Raw genomic sequence first — 18,851 nt, 5'->3', positions numbered from 1 at the left:
GATTAATAAACTTCGGAAATTCATAACTTCTTCATACGAACTCCGTTTTCGACGTTCTTTATATCCACGGAAAGGTGAGACCACGCTCTACGACTTTCGTTTAGACTCCGTCGGCTGATTTTATTTTTATTATTTATTTTTAATAGGCCGCGACAGAAAAACTTCGTTATAAATTCATAACTTCTTCGTTTGACGTCCGTTCTTGCCTAACTTTTTATCGCTTCGATACCAACAATGAGATCTTCGATTCTCATTTAGATTGCTTCGGCTAACAACCGCTCGATCTCAAATCGAGTAAAACAGGCTGTATACCGCTAAGCCGGAACTTCGATAAATCATAACTTCCTCATACGAAGTCAGATTTGGGCGTTCTATATATATTCGGAAACCTCGTTTCAATTACTACAACATTAACCAAATATATTAAGTTTATTTTACACTTAAATTTTGACGCTTATTTTTATTCTTAATTAATCAAACCACATAATTAAGCAATTAAGCACAAAACACATAATACTCAAATAATACATTATTATTATTTCAAAACGGGTTACAAAGGTTAACCTAGACTATTACATTGCTAAAAATGGCAAGCCCGAAACACAGGCGTTACATAAATACCTTCCATTAGCATCTAATTTTCGTTGATAATAATATCAAGAAGAATGAAATATGAATTTCACTTCTTTCCTCCTCCCCCTTTCGATTTCTAGTGTTCTAAGGTTTTGGGTGTGAGTCATTAGAGACATGCTTCTGGCGCTTACTTTCCATGAGCTATTGAATATCCAAGGAGTAAGTGTATCCGACTACAGTTCAAGGTATGTTATTAGTCTTATTTGTTCTTACATATAAATTGATTAGATCGGTTTTACTTAGTATGTTGCTATAATGAAAAAATGTCATAGATCTTTAGGTTGCATGTGCCCATAAAATAGTTTTATGATTTCGCTACATAAATATGTTGTTTTTGTTTAACATAGAAAACCCATCAATATACCCCTAGGACCAGACCCATTGTTATTTTGTTATATGTGGTATCTAGGAAAACTCACTAAGCTTTGTGCTTACGGTTTAAGTTTAAATGTTTCAGGTAGCAAATGGAATAGTCCGATTTGATTGCATCGCATCTACTAAAGATTTCCACACTATCTGTTTTTATGATTTTACTCTGATAATTAATTGAAACTTCAAACTTATACTCTGATTATCTTTTGATGGAATGGTATTTGGATGGTTTTATTATATATAAAAAGTGAAAAATGTACTCTATATTTTGGGACGTTACATATGAATTTAGATGTTGAACGAGATTCAATAGATGGTTTTCAAATTTGTATTTTTCAGTCATGATAGTGTTGCAGGGAGTCTGGAACGAAAATAGTTGTTTGATTTTGGAGATGAAGATGGATTTAGGTTTCAGTGAACTGATGTCTTTTTCTCATTTTTGTTTGGATATTGTTCTAATTTCGATGGGCCAACAGACTTTATTCTGGTTTCGATTTGAAGGTATGATGGTTGTCTAAATTGTTTCGAAAAGGTGTTTGGTTTCAATTTCGAAAATGGGTGATGGATCGAAAGGAGATTTAGGAGATGGATGTTCATTTTTTATTTAAACGGGAGTGAGTTTCAATCCACTGTTATCTCGAAGTGGTGTAGAACAGAGGCGTTGATGTTTTGATCAAAACAACTCGATGATGATTGTTTTATTTTTGTTTCAAACTTGAGATGAAGATGGATCAAGTTGCACTTTCGTTGAGTCTGCGACTTTCATAGATTCAATTTTGAGAGCTATTTGAACGAATGTGCAATTTCCGGTGGAGTGTTTCTTGAATAGGAAAATGACATTGTTTTTAGCCAACATGTCTTCATTTAGCCTTTGATGAGTAGGATGAAATATGAAATTGCCTATAATAAGTCAAGTAATCATTTAAAACAGTAACATTCGAGATTAATCTCTTAGACTGCAAAATATAAATTGAATGACCTTTTAAAACAAAACCTAACACTTTATAGTGTTATAATGTCATTTTTCCTTTTAAAAGACTTGTACTTTTTTTTTTTTTGAAAAAAAGAGTTATCAAGACATTCTAATTCAGTTCAAAATCGTACTTTTCCAATTTTCTAGAAAAAAAATGTTATATAAAAACAACTTCATAAAAAATTATATCAAAATTAATATATATATATATATATATATATATATATATATATATATATATATATATATATATATATATATATATATATATATATATATATATATATATTATGGAAATGATTCTTAGCAATAGTAAACTGGTAGATTTTTTTGGCAAAAATGGTCCCTCAACTATATTTAGGTATTTTGTGTCAATATCTAGTTTTGATTGTAACTTTTTGGCCTTTAGGTTTTTACCACAAATCTTTGGTGCATTTAATATTTTTCGCCCTTAAATTCAAAACTTTTATATTTTTGCCACAAAACTTTAGTGAGTTTGACACTTTTAGTCCTTATATTTAAAAGTTTTACATTTTTGATGTTTTTGCCACAAATCTTTTATGAATTTGACACTTTTCGTCCTTGTACTAAAAACTTTTACATTTTGACATTAAAAAAAACCTCATTTTGAGTTTTGTCACCATATTTTCCCAACTTTGGCAACTTTAACATTATTACCACAACATTTTTGAATTTTCGCCAGCAGTGTCCATTCTTTTGGTTGTATAGTTTTGAAATCTAATTTTAGGGGTCGTCGACTTTCTCCCCTATTTGTGGTGATTTACAATTTCAGTACATATCTTTTAAAATTTGCCGATTTTTCCCAGATTACTCCAAAAACGACGTATCCGCGAACTCTTTACTAGTTCGGGTTTCATTTGTGAAAATAGCCCCATAATGTAATATCCAACGATGGCCCAATAAAATTAACTTATTATAAAATAATATACTATTAGAGAACCGTATATACTAGTTATTTTTATAAATATATAAATAAAATAAATAATAGTACATTTTTTCAGTCGACTAAAACTTGGCCCTACCATTTCAATTCCTCTGAATCATCAATTTTGAGATAATTCCAAAATCTTTTCTGAACAAAACTGTCAATTTAAGATAAAATAATATATAATAACGTGGCCATTTCTGTACAAAAAAACAATTAATTATGGGCACGACTTCTTCCACCGGCCAAAAAAACAAAAATCTTCTAACTACCCCTTCACCTCCTCTTTCTCTATTTAACTAACTACTTACTTCCTTAGTCCTTACATCACACACACACAGTCACACACACACAACCCAATCAAATCTCACAAAATGGATCACCACCACAACAATGCTCCCAGCCACCACCAATCAACACCGCAACCTGCCGTCGCAGTCCACCATGCTCCCGCCCAGACCCACCACCAATCCTCATCACAACCTGCAGCTGTCCAACATGTCTCTCATCAGAGCCCTAAATACACTGACAACAAACCCACTGTTAGGTTTTACAGCAAGATCAAGACTGATTACTCACTCACCATCCGTAACGGAGAAGCCGTTCTTGCACCCACCAACCCCTCCGATCCTCATCAGGTAGATACCCTCTCATTCCTCCTTCTCAGATCAACTCATCTGAATTCAGTGTAGTTGACCTTTTTATCTTTTTACACAGCATTGGATAAAAGAAGAGAAGCTTAGCACGAAAGTCAAAGATGAAGAAGGTTTTCCCTCTTTTGCTCTGATTAATAAAGCTACTGGACAGGCTCTGAAGCATGCTACCGGTGCCGCTAAACCAGTATGTAATCCTCCAACTTGAAATTGCTTCAATTAATGATGAACAATCACATATATCTATTGGCCAATGATGCTTTTGAAAATGTCAAATTGTATATAAGTATGGAGATAGATCGAGTATCTGTCACATGTTTGAACAAGCTTGTTCTTTTTGTAAATTTTCTTCGGATCTTTATTGTAAATAATTGCTTCTACAGGTTCAGTTGACGGAATACAACCCAGATAGGGTTGATGAGTCTGTTCTTTGGACACAAAGCAAGGATTTGGGAGATGGTTTTCACTCAGTAAGAATGGTGAACAAGATTAAGCTTAATATAGATGCATCTATCGGTGACACTGGTATTCATGATGGGACCAAAATTCTTTGTTGGGAGTGGACTAAAGGTGATAACCAGAGGTGGACGACTGCTCCTTTTTGTAAGTTCCTCAACACAAACTGTCACGAATAAAAGCAAATGACTACTATTCAATGTTGTGATCTTAATTATGATCTCTATTTGTGCAGGATATGGTGGTCTGGAGTTCCCATGACTAGAAACATGGGGTGCTATGTTGATGGTGATGGTGATATGTATGATTGAATAATGTTGTGTTTAAATAATATGTTCATGTATTTAAATAGCACGACAATCGGACCGTTTACAAGTCTCAATACCACCACTAGTCCACTAGTATGTATTGGACACGTACATATGGTTCGTGTTGCTTTTTATACATAGATGTATGAATGAGAATAATTTTTGTTGGTGTATTTTTCTTCTATACAAATTAAGTAATTGAAATTTGAGGAAGATAACAGTATATTCACTACAAGAAAAAGATTTTGGTGGTAACTTTTCGTCCTTACAAGTCCGACTAAACTGATTAGAGACCGAAATATTTAAGTTATCACTAAATATCGGCTGAAGTATAGTTGATATATATATATATATATATATATATATATATATATATATATATATATATATATATATATATATATATATATATATATATATATATATATCCCTATTCTAATAAAGGAATATGTTGATTGTCCTTTTGACATGTGTCATCTTATTAGACTTTATAATTAATGTCATGTCACATGTCAATCTATTGATTATCCATTTAAAATTTTAAAATTTAAAATTTTCACTCTAATTACATTAAATTAAATAAGATTAAATAAAATTAATACAGATTATAAGGTCACATACTTATTTAAATCAACGATTATAATCTTATATAACTAAAAAAATAGTTTTTAATTAATAATTTATTTAAAATAATTGATTAATAATTTTGAGTTTTTACAATGAAAGTTTAATTAATTTTTTAACCGTGGTTCTCACGGGTTATAAACTAGTATATATATATATATATATATATATATATATATATATATATATATATATATATATATATATAATCTAGTCTAATAAATGAAGGTTTTTTTTGCCACATGCCTTCTTCTCCTTCATTTGGACATATGACATTTTTTAGAATTTTTAAATTTTTTATTTTCGACTTGTTATTTTATTGTATTTTTTATTTTATTAAATTAAAAATCCACATTTAATATGTAAGGTAATATATATATATATATATATATATATATATATATATATATATATATATATATATATATATATATATATATATATAAGGTATTTATTAGAAATAATTTATATATGTAATGTATTCAATACATTAAAGCCTCATCAATTTTAATAATTCAAAATTTTTCTAATTTTTTATATAAATTCAAACTTTTCAAACTATTAAATTTATATTTAATTTTTTTAACATAAAGCCATGTAATACATGAGTCTCACACCTAGTATATATATATATATATATAGTTAGGATCAAATGTGAATAATAAGTATTGTGTGAATGTGCAACCGAATTCTGACCATTAGATTGAAAGAAAATAAAGGGTTATGATCTTGTGGTGCATGGTATTAAGATATAGTAGCATTTATTACTATATAATTACATTTAATTGATTGTAAAGGAAACTAAGACATTTAATTAAGAGAGAGAAATAAATATTACCTACATTTAAGGCAACTATATCAAAATAATTAATTAAAATCAAAATAAATAAAAATTAATACAAATCAACATATATAATAACTATTAGAATCATACGTTTTCAGGAAAAATAATCAAATAATTATGAAAAATAAAAATCACAAATTCTTGAAGAATATAACGTTCTATTTTAGATCTTGACTTGATTTTTAAGGATTAATGTTAAGAATCATTTTAACTTAACAACGAAACATATTCTTGTAGAATTTAGGTTAAGAATCAATTTAACTTATAACCAAATAAAATATTCTTGCAGAATTTAGGATTCAGAAATGGTTTTGAGATATTTCATTCTTTCATTATTTATACAACTAAAAAAATCTTGAAGAATTGAAGTGTTCTAGCACTGTAGGATTAAATCAGTAGTCAAGGCGTAACAACCACCAATCAGAAAACTTAGTCGGTGGAAAAGGATGATATGGCAAAAGAACAGAAGCAGGAAAACGAACACATAGATGGTAAGGGTAGGCCTAAGGACACATGTAATCCAATTCCACTATACAAAATAAAGAACAACATAAATATATAAACCAAAAAAAAAAAAACACAAGTAGTGTTCACGTTCACTAAGGGGTTGTAAATTAACCAATATATAATGTAGTTGAAAGGTTAATATTAATAATGTCAAATAGCAAAATTATATTTTAATAAATTTTATGATATATCATTTGTTTTATAATTATATACCTAAAAACAAGTTATAAATGGATGTTTAGGCTATCCGAAATGGATACCTCTTCACGCGTGAAAAGCGGAGGTGGAGGGGCATATAACACGTGAACACCGCCCCCAGGTGGTTTGGGTGTGACATCTTTGTGAAGAAGGAAGAAGACAACATCGTCTCTCTTTATTTTTCTCTTCCTTTTGCCTCATCATCACCAACCCACCGGTGAACATCATTTCCACAACGAAATAGCTTGGTGGGCTGGTTGTGAAATGGTAAAAAGTTTATGTGGCTTTCTTTTTACATATAACCCACTCGTGACGATACCACACACCCTTAGATATATGTGTTTGGTAAGATTTGTTAAGATCCATTGTATAACACTCAACCCAACGGTGTGCACACTACCGCAATTTGTGGTATATGAGGTAGCAACCACGGTTTGCGTTAAATACCGCATTGAGCCCCAAAGAAAAGTTGCAGTATAATCTTGCAAGTTATCGCTCCACCGCACAAGAAAAACAAACATACCGTTAAAATGTAGTACTTTGTGCATAAAAATATGTATTATAGTGGATGTGGTAAAATATGAAATGACATCCACTATAGAGAATAACACTCACCGGTTTTTTGAGAATAGAGAAAAATAACATAACAAACTAAATGTATTGTAAGGTGAGTGACCACACCCACGAGCCTAAAAGGCCTAAGTCTAATTCTCAGGGGTTTCGGATGACCAGAAGGGGATAACAAACAACATTGCTTGCTAAGCGACACAAGATGTCTATGACCACTTTCGATAAAACCTGTTCTAAATATGATGACTCATTTATAAAGTAACTTCATAGGAATAAGAAGTAATAACACTTTTTATAATACTTATAATTTTATTTATATAAAACTACAATAACATAGGTAACTAAAATAACAATACATACCCTGACTAATACTACTGCTACTAATATTATCACTATTGATATTAAGAACACAATAATAAATAACAATATATCTGTTTGCTTTAATATTATCTAGTTTAAAGGATAATTAAGTTATTTTAATAATAATAGATGAAGGAATTTAAATTTCTCATCCCTTCCCATTCTATCATGTTATCTAAAGTGTCACTTTAATGTCTATTTCTTATCTCACTTCCTCGTAAACAAAAATACATGAAAATTCATCCCTTTCCATTCACAAATTTTGGTACAAGTCATGATACGTATGATACAATGATACAAGTGGAATGATGTCGTCTACTGGTCAGCCAAGCAACTAAACCAACAAAAAATAAAGGTGAACATGGACCGGGTTGGGTCGGTTTTGACCTAAAACCGCACCCAAAACTGAATTATCGGTTTTTAGAAAATTAAAACTCAACCCAACCCAAAACCCGATGTGTTTGATTTCACGGTTCCTTGTTTTTTCAGGTTTCAGTTTCGGGTTGATCAGTTTTAAACCCAAAATTTTAAAACTTAACCAATTAGTCACCATTTAACCAATGATTTGGACTAAGCCAAGTAGCAAGAGTATAACAAATATTATACAAAAGAGGAGTGTAGGCTTTTGTTTTATCCCACTGTAAAAGATGATGACATTGTGTTAAATAAGGGTTATAGGCTTAAGTTTGAAGCTACCACCGATGTGGGATCACATTTTTAGAGCATAATAAAATTCGATGTTCGGAACAAGAAAACGGAAGGGACATAATTTAAACTCGATACCTCAATGTTTAAGGAGAACACGCTTGAACCAGTTAAGCTACATGATGTTTGTGATGCTATCTTAGACCATCCTTTATACCCACCATATATAATATATGTGGTGAGTGCCACATCAGCACCACATTTTCTACAACTAACTATGTGATACTTACCACTAAACACACCACTCCACATCATTTTTTATTTAAATTTAATTCAAAAATACATTAAAACACAATAAAATATATTTTTTTAAATTAGTTTTTTTTATTTAAATTTAATTCACAAACACAATAAAACATATATTTTTTTAAAATTAGTTTTTTATTCAATAAAACAAAGATTACATTAATTTAAAACACACAACATAAAATAAAAAAAATATTAATAATAAAAGATAAAAATGCAACCACAAAGAACTTAAACTAGTTTTAAACCGTTATTTTTAATGACTAAATTTTAGGGACTCTCAATTTTCGCCAAGCTTTAATGTGTTTAAACGGCGTGTGTTTCGTGTCTTCATATTGGTGCATAGCCACAACAAACGGGTCGGCTTAGTCTATGTTGTTTATAACAAAGTTATCAATCCCATTGAATTCAAGGTATTTTACCCTCATGTCGCGAAGCTTGAAACATATTTCATCAAGATTACGACTTTGGCAACCCATTAAATCGTGGAAAATGTTTCCACCTTTTACCCAAAAATTAGGAGGTATTTCTGGGTCTTCTGAAACAGCTACCCATGCTAATGCTAAGTTCTCTTCTTCATTTTCTGACTAATTCATCATTTTAGGAGCCATTGGCTTTGAGTTTATGAAGCAAAAGAAGTGTGTGATTGTGAGAAGAAGAAAAAAGAATTGTGTGAGTAACATGAATGAATAAGTTGTGGTATTTTTATAGAACTGGTTTAATGTTGTTTGAATAGTAAAATTAAAAAAAAAAAGATTTTAACCCTAAAATATGACCGTTACTGTGTCACCCAATCACAATTTCCGTTTGCATTCGTTGTCCCGACCACGGCTCATCACGACCACGAACCACCACTAGCCACCGGGATGGTGTGCACAGTTGTGGTTCGTGGCCAGCTAGACCACGAACCTGTCCGTTGCAACCATACCGAACGGCCTTACAAAATATGTGTGTGTGTGTGTGTGTGTGTATATATATATATAGGGAAAGATCAAATAAGAACACCTAAAAGGTTGAGAACGTAAGAACAGTTATGAACCAATCATCATATAAGGGCATAAAATGAATTTTACAATATAATTAATTATGGTAATTTATGGATAATCAATTAATTCCTAAAATCATGAGATTTAATATGATTAATATATTTTTTTTACCTAAATATTAGGAATTTATATAATCTATTTTTAATTAACAAAATCAATAAAATGATTTTAAAAAAACGTTTTTACCATAATTTTAACAAATAAAGCGTTATTTTTTTTGCTTTAAGTTATTTTTTTACCAACCACATCAAAAATAATGGCGCAATAATCATTCTATCCGAATATTTATCAAGTAGTGTCATATTCATAAGTGAAGATGTCATGACTAGATTCGTTTTTTTAATGAATTGAAAACAAAGAATGTTTAAGAATTCATTATTTCATTCAAAATAATAATAATAATAATAATAATAATAATAATAATAATAATAATAAACCACTAATCGTAATCATAAATGAATACAACTCTAAGCAAAATCATTTCATTATAAAAGAATGAACCTCTAATCATAATCATACATGAATACAACTTTAGCCATACATTTTTAACCATATAAGAATATATGTTAACAAAATACAAAAGACAATTAAATTTCTACATTTCCACCCATTATATTCATTGATAAATATACCACTAATCATGATTGAATTCAAAGAAGGTCGCCATTGATCATGTTGTCGATTTCCTTAGTTACAGTTAGCTTTATTCAAAATATCAAGCTCTTACATTAAACCTATTCAAAACATCAATCATTAAACACATGCAATTATAATATAGTTCTATTCATTGATGATTAAAACTCAAACAACCTATTTATAAAATCTGATTTATTAGTTTTGACGTTCACTTAAGAGTCTTCTAAATAATCTTGAATGTTTCCTAAAAGCCATCTACTATTCAAAACACCTTTGATGAACTAGCCACACCATTTTCCTGAATTTGAAAAAGTACATTTATATTACAAAATCGCAAAAAAGAAAATCTCTTTTCAGAAATGAATCATGTTACAAACGGTAATGAAAGATATACAATCAATGGTGAATAAAATATATTACAGGCCTACTCTTATAATGTTTCCTAAACTTTTCAATATATTAGCACAAAATCCATAAAAATTATACAAAAAACAAGAGAAAATTTGGCAGATGAATGGAAAAGAATAATAATATCAATAAAATAAGTTTAAATTTCCATAACAAAATACAACCAACAATCAAAAATTCATAATTCATGATTAGGTTGTCCACTTGCAACCAAGATTTTCACAAGGTTGATAACAGAACTAAGTAAAGATGCGAGAATGAATAAAAGGGTTGAAAAAAAAAAATTTGTTACCCGATGATGTACAAATTGATTTTTTTTCCTACACAGAACTGATGATATAGAAAAATCAATTAGAAAGCAAAGAGTGGATCGGGAATTGAGAAAAACAACGTAAACGATTTTTTATTACCTTTCTCGATCTCTCGTTGAACCCTCTCAAGCTCAGTCCTCAGTTTTCCCTTTTTAGAACAAATGGAACTCAGAAAAACCAATATGAAAATACCCATATATCATTGAGTTTTAGACACCAGATCTCTCACACACATTTCGTCAAACAGCTTATGTGCATTAGCTTTTCCTTCAAATCAGATTACAACTTTGTGTAACTATTTTTTCCATCGATTATAAGGGTCGGTATGAGATGAAGTAGAACTAATAAATAAAGGGTTGATGTGTAAATGAAGAACAAGGTTCTATCCACTCACCAAAAAATCATCATAGTCGCCGTCGGTAGCCATCATTCCGTCGTGCTTTGTCAATAACAATGCATATCAGTCATCGATGAATGTGCTCATTTGAACAAACTCCTTGATTGTTTCTTTTATGTCTCGAAATAGTCTCCCCCATTAACCCTTATTCTGCTTATTTTTTTCATGATGACGATGGCGCGAGGACATAGGGCAACAACGAGAAGATAAAAAGAGAGGGAAGCAAAAATATGCTAGTGATGAAATTTAGATGAGGGAGGAGGGACGATGATGGTTGTGACAGATTGTGTTATGAGATAAAGATGGTGGCGTGCCCTAGATTTCAAAGAGAGATGAAGAGAGTGATGGAAAATTAAAAGAAATATATGAGTGATTGAGAGCTTATAGGAATTATTTAATGTTTCTAGAGCTATAATTATTGTAATACCCTTTTCACCATTTCAAAGATACACTTTAATACCAATAAATTTCAGAATTTACGTAAATGGTCTGCCTGATAATAGCCGTAGATTTGAAAATTTAGATGATCTAGATATGTTATCGCGTTCTCAATCTTTTAGGTGTTCTCATTTGATCCTACTTATATATATATATATATATATATATATATATATATATATATATATATATATATATATATATATATATCCTCTTTAATAAATTAAGGTTTTTTTGTTACATGTCATATTCTCCTTCATTTTGACACTTGTCATTTTGTGAGAATTTTAGAAATTTTATTTTTCACTTGTCATTTTTTAAGGATTTCCATTTTCTTAAAGTGAAATTCCATAAAATTGTAATGAGTTTTATAAGGAAATAAAATCATCCTATTAATTTGGTAATAAATTCTCATAAATATTTCAAATGATTTAGTTTCTTTTGCAAAATTTCAGAAGATTATATTATGTTATGTAAAGTATTACATTATAAAATATTTCATATTTATATATTGATATTAAAATTTTATTTTTAATAAACCCGTGTAATACACGGGTCTTACACCTAGTATGTATGTGTGTGTGTGTGTGTATATATATATATATATATATATATATATATATATATATATATATTGCACAAAATTCGGTTTGGTTTGGTTTTTACCAAACCCATAAACCGACCCAACCCAAAAATTTTGGTTTTTGAAAAATCTAAACCCAAACTCGACGGTTTGAGTTCAGTTTCGGTTTTATCGGTTATGTTTAGTTTCAATTTTGCTCGCCCCTAAAAAAAATGTGTTACCGTTCACAGTAGAATAGTCACCAACGTTATCAACTATACATGTTAAATATGTTTTGAAACCCTTTTATTGATTGTTTGTTATTATAAATAAGAGTTATTTTTTATTAGAATTCAGAACACATCATATCTATTTAAGAATGTTTTCTATTTGTAAATTTTTTTAGATTTTTTTTTATGATTTCTTATAAGAATATTATATAAATCCTTTAGATCATTTGTTTCTATCTTCTGTTCTTAAAAAATTATTAGCCATGCAAGCTTTTAAGATAAATGTCGGGTTTTTTTTTTTTTTTTTTTTTTTTTTTTTTTTTTTTTTTTTAAGTTTTCCACTTTATATCATGGTGTTCCATTGTTGTTCATCTTAATTTATTGTGTTCCAAGTATTGTCATATTTTTCGTCGATGCTTTTTGTGTTTGTTCTTTGTTTACTATTTTTAACAAGTGGTATCATAGTTTACTTAAAGATCAAAACAATATACATTTTTCGTGTTTATGTTCTCGAACCTTAAGCGATTCGTTCTTGCCGTTTTTTTATGAGCAAAATATCGATTCAACATTTTCGGTTTTTCTAGACTAAAGAATTGATTCGTCCTTACTGATTTCATCAGATTTTGTTCAAACGTTAAACCTAACACAAAATCATTTTTTCAAAACCTATATCATCAGTTGCTTCTAAGCCTCATTAACATTTTTATTCAATAACTTACAATAATTTTATTAATTTTTTTGGCTCAATAATTTATACTTTTTCTTTAAAGCCCTACATAGCATACAACTTTTTTATTAAACGTTTTTTTTCCTCTCATGAAGTCATTTTTGACCTTTATAATGGTTTTTTCTTAATGCCTAAGAATCTATTTAATTCGCCATATTACTAATCGATTTTTCTTTTTTTGTTTTAGCCACTTTAATCATTTTCCACCTCTTAAATCGATTTTTTCCTATCGTCATAAATCATTTTTTTGAAACTTTTTTTTTTCAGCCCTTGTAAATTGGTTTTCTCTTTGTTTTCTTTAGATTGTTTTTTTTCCCTACCACTTTTGGACGAGTGATTTGTACACAACAGTTTTTTGCCATACACGATAATTCATGCATTATATAGTTGTACTATACAACAATTTAAAGCATCAATTGTTGTGTACGGATCAACTCCCCTTTTGGACAGTTGCCATTAGTTTTTTTTTTTGGCAAGAAAGGCGACTGAAGATAAGAGATCCTGTTGATTCAAATCAATTATCATGATGCATTGACGTTTTTGGAAGATAAGAGATCCTGTTGATTCAAATCAATCAGATATTTGGATTCATTTACAAGCTATCATATTTCATTGTAAATTGAACTATTTTGAAGTTTGGGGTATTATATTTTGTGTTGCTTTTAGAGGTTTTTTTATTACGGGAGCATGGGATCTTAAGGTTCCATTACTCAGTAGCGTAGCTAGGATTTTGTTTTAGTGTAAATAAAATAATATACAAAATATGAAAACGATAACAAAATGTAACTATATATGCATTCTTAACTAAATTGTTATTTAAGTCGCACACGTTGTTGTCTTACAACAATTTATCCCTTCTACTAATTTCAAGTTTTGAATGCAATAGGACATATAACAACTCTAAGTCTTTTTATTTAACAAAAATATATATTATACATACAATACATATGTAACCTTAATTTTGTGTGGTGAGTCAATGTCCACTCTTACACTATATTAGCTACGCCCCCGCCATTACGTCTTCATTTAAGAAAATACTATAGTATTTTCAAAAATTTAATACCATAAGGTATTTTCAAGTCTTTAATGCCGAAGGGTATTATTTTCAAAAATACCAAAACATTTGGTTTTATGTTTTTTACTTCTTTAATATCTCATATATTATTTCGACAGACCTTTATTTTAGCAATATAACAATTTTAGTTTGCGAGTGCATTCGGCGACATGTTATATGTTAAGGTATGAAGACCATTTTTGCATAAGCGGTTTGACATTGTTATGATTTTTTATGAATTTATAATTTTGAGGTATGATCTGAGTAGGCTCATATCGTAACATCCTTATCATATATATATATATATATATATATATATATATATATATATATATATATATATATATATATATATATATATATATTGTAATATTTTGTCTTTGATTAAGTGAATGGAATATGAACCTTAGAGATGCACTTTTGAATTTTTATTGTTAATGATGTATTGAAGCTGTATTTTCTCATGTCTTAAACTATTTATTGTTTGTAGAATAATTAATTGATAGATGAAAATGTATTTTCTATGTTTCAAATACTTTTGATAAGATCTTAGAAATCAATTAAATACCTATTTTTAAAGAATCCAATTCATGCGTCTGAGTATTTGACGACGAAAGTCGACCTTAGTCTTCTTCAGTATTCTTTCATATTTGACATGATAAGCTATCTTCGATAAAAGCATCAGACGAATTTCAACTAAACTTCTTCACACACGGATCAAATATTTATTTACTGTGGATTAGTATGATTAGTGTTGTTCTTTTATTATTGCTTATAATTTGTAATTAATGTACTATTTTCTTTAACCTTTTAACATGATTGATGTGTTACTTGCTTGTAATTTGTAATTATACAACCGTCTCATTAATCTGAGTGATAATCCACAAATTGTTTCTGCTCAAATATATATAAATAAAAAATTTCTAGATACCATAGAGTTTATAGTTTAACCGTATATAAATAAAAACTTTCTACACACAAAAGGATTTAAGTCTAGTTGTACACAAAATATTGATTAATAAATAAGATTGAGTATATAAATAAAAACTTTCTTCATTGTTTTTGGTGTAGGAGTTGACATGTTGGAGGTATCTCGATGGGCGGCACCTTTGGGTTGTCAGCCATCTTCGCTGCCCTTCTCATACCTGGGTCCCAGTGGGCGCAAATGTTAAGTTAAAGAAACACTGGAAGCCCATAATTGATTGTTTTTATGCAAAACTATCGCCTTGGAAATCGAAAGTGCTTTCCTTTGGAGGAAGATTAACCTTAGCCAAAGCGGTACTTGGCAGCTTACCATTGTATTATTTCTCTCTATTTGTGGCTCCGGCGGGAGTTATTGACACTCTTGAAAAAATTCGTAGACAATTCTTATGGGGTGGGAGTGGTAACAAACGAAAAATAGCTTGGGTATCGTGGGGAAAAGTCGTTACTTCAAAGGAGAAAGGGGGACTTGGCCTTGGCTCACTGAAGGCCTTTAACATATCATTGATTGCCAAATGGTGGTGGGCACTAAAAACAAACAAAACAACCTTATGGGTGTAATTATGGGAATTCATAATTTGCATAACAAACCCTTCAACGTTTAATCAAAAAGAACTATTTCAGGTGCGTGGAAAAACATATCGGAAGTGATGACTGACCTAACTAAGGTGGGAATAAATTTTCATGACATTTTAAAGAAACAAGTGAGGAATGGTAACGACACCCTCTTCTGGTTGGACAGTTGGTGCGATAGTGAGTCTTTAAAAGACAAATTCCCAGAACTTTATCAGCTTGAAAGGCATAAGACTTGCAGGGTTAGTCAAAGAGTACAAGCAGAGGGCCACACTTGGGAATGGAGATCAACCCCTGCATCTGCTGAACAAATTCATAGTCTTAGGATGCTATATGATGTCATTGGAGAACACCAGCCAACCCCAGAACCTGATACATGGAATTGTCCCTTATCGGAGGATGGTACGTTTCATGTAGAGGTGATTAGACTCAAGATTGATAATGTAGAACCGGCAAACAACGAAGTAATCATCCCTTAGATCCATGATATTCCCTTAAAGGTCAATACTTTTATTTGGAAAGCTAATCTAGGACGTATCCCAACAAATGTGGCATTAAAGAAGAGAGGAGTCACAATATTACACTCAACATGCTCCCAATGCCATCTCGAGGATGAAGATTCGAAGCACGTTCTGTTTCGTTGCTCAACGGCGAGCACAGTATGAGACCTGATGTTTAAATGGTGCGAGATTCCGAATCCACAATTCCAAACCATCGGAGAACTCATCAGATTTGTAAAAACTTGGGGGAGATGTCAGAGAAGGAGAAACAATCTAATTAGTGTTTGTTATGGTGCCATATGGTTACTATGGAAAAAGAGATGTGACTGGGTGTTTAGAAGCATTCAATCTACCCCCTTCCATATTATAGATAATGTTATGTCTCTTGTCCTCGTTTGGCTTAGACACAAGAGAATCAATTGTCGGTATAATTGGGCTTATTGGTGTACTTGTCCGCTGAAATGTTTGTAATCCAAAACCAATTGTAATTCCTTTCTTTTTTTGGGCCCGCCTAGTACCTTGTTAGGCGGTCGTCCCTTATAATATTTGCCGGTTAAAAAAAAATAAAAATAAAATCTTTCTACGCATCAAAGGATTTAAATCTCGCTGTATACAAAATATTTGAATTATAAATAAAGATTGTGGGCACGACCATTAGTGTCATGAAAAAAAAGAACTTTATACGTATCAATCAATTTCTGAATAAAAAAGTGACATATGGGCACGTGATTTTCCACCGACCAAAGAACACAATCTTCTAATTGCCCTCGACATCTCCTTTCTTACTTAACTTCCAACACACACCCCAATTAAATCAAGAAAAAATGGATCAAACACCGAAGTACACTGACAACAAACCCACTGTTAGATTTTACACCAAGATCAAGACTGATTACTCACTCACCATCCGTGATGGAGCACCGGTTATTGCACCCACCAACTCCTCCGATCTTCATCAGGTATACACACTTTAATTCCTCCTTCTTCAATCAGCTCATCCGCTTAACATTAGTTGACCTTTTTACATTTTTACACAGCATTGGATAAAGGATGAGAAGTTTAGCACGAGAGTCAAAGACGAAGAGGGTTTTCCCTCTTTTGCTCTGGTAAATAAAGCTACTGGACAGGCTCTGCAACAGCCTACCGATCCAGCTCATAAACCAGTATGTCGATCTTCATGTACAATCATTAGATGTTTAAATCTGATCATCTGAACTTGAAATTGTATCAGTTCTTTAATGGGCTTTTAGCTATTGTTTACAATATGCCAATCAGGTGTAATTATGGACTTCCAGGAATATATAGCAAATATTTTGGTCGATCTTTTCTTTTTGTAAAATTCCTATGGATCCTTGTGTAGGTTCAGCTGACGGAATTCAACCCATATACGCTTGACTTGTCTGTTCTTTGGACAGAAAGCAAGGATTTGGGCGATGGTTTTCACGCAGTAAGAATGGTGGACAATATTAAGCTTAATATAGATGCATCCATTGGTGACACTGGTATTCATGATGGCACCGAAATTCTTTTGTGGGAGTGGAATAAAAATGATAACCAGAGGTGGAAGACAGAACCTTTCTGTAAGTTCTTCAACATGCACAAACCTTTATACATAAATGTAAATGACTACTAATCAGTATTTACAATTGGAAGAATCAATGTTGTGATCTTATTATGATCTCTATGTGTGCAGGATATGTAATGATGTGGAGTTCCCATAACTAGAAACTTGGCGTACTATATGGTGATCGATGGTGATGGTGATACGTATGTTTGAATAATGTTGTGTTTTAATTAATATATTTAAATAACATGACAATTGGACCGTTACACGGCTCAATACCACGACTAGTGTTGGACATGGTATGCATGTTCAACATGTATGAATGTATGAGAATAATTTTTATTGGTGTCTTTTTCTTGTATGCGAATTCAGTAGTTGAAATTTGAGAAAGATAACCGCATATCCTCATTTCATAAAGTAATATATATTTGATATGATTATATAAAACCGAATAATCTAAATTCTTTAAAAAAAATTTAACAATCTAGAGTTTATGGAATGACTTTCGGAATTTATTTGAACAAAAATGAAAACTAAAAGATTGATTACGAACATGGAGAATGAAAAACACACTTTAAACTTCTAACACACTTAGATCTTGACAAATATTTTGCTTGGGGAATTCACTCACATAATAAAGAGATGGAGTTTATCATGTTTTATTGGTTTTGTTTTATGATGATTTTTTGTTCGTTACCGTCCTAAATTTGTGAAGTTTTTTTTGCCCAATCTACTTATAACAGCAAGTTCTTAGATTACAATTAATTCTAAGTTTGCAAAAAAAAAAAAAAAAAAAAACTTTAAGTTTACAAAACTATTACAATTTTACCATAAGTATATTTTTTTCAAAAAAATATATTTATACAATGTTTAGTTAAAAAATCGTGTATAAATATATTTTTCTTTTATATATATATATATATATATATATATATATATATATATATATATATATATATATATATATATATATATATATATATATATATATATATATATATATATATATATATATATATATATATATAT

At 30.4% G+C, this 18,851-nt stretch overlaps 2 protein-coding genes across 2 annotated transcripts; both read left to right on the top strand.

Annotated features, from left to right (window-relative positions):
* Positions 1–3,237: 3,237 nt before the first annotated feature.
* On the top strand, positions 3,238–4,514 carry LOC111905362 (ricin B-like lectin EULS3). Its single transcript, XM_023901056.3, has 4 exons — positions 3,238–3,562; positions 3,642–3,764; positions 3,961–4,180; positions 4,269–4,514. Coding segments are annotated over exons 1-4 (609 nt in total). The 5' UTR covers positions 3,238–3,298; the 3' UTR covers positions 4,271–4,514.
* A 12,485-nt stretch (positions 4,515–16,999) lies between these two features.
* On the top strand, positions 17,000–18,172 carry LOC111905361 (ricin B-like lectin R40G3). Its single transcript, XM_023901054.3, has 4 exons — positions 17,000–17,217; positions 17,296–17,421; positions 17,619–17,838; positions 17,952–18,172. Coding segments are annotated over exons 1-4 (483 nt in total). The 5' UTR covers positions 17,000–17,082; the 3' UTR covers positions 17,954–18,172.
* The last annotated feature ends 679 nt before the right edge of the window (positions 18,173–18,851 follow it).

The sequence above is a fragment of the Lactuca sativa genome, chromosome 6 (genome assembly GCF_002870075.4).
Source record: "Lactuca sativa cultivar Salinas chromosome 6, Lsat_Salinas_v11, whole genome shotgun sequence".
Lineage (NCBI taxonomy): Eukaryota > Viridiplantae > Streptophyta > Magnoliopsida > Asterales > Asteraceae > Lactuca > Lactuca sativa.
This window is presented reverse-complemented; position numbering and strand designations above follow the sequence as displayed.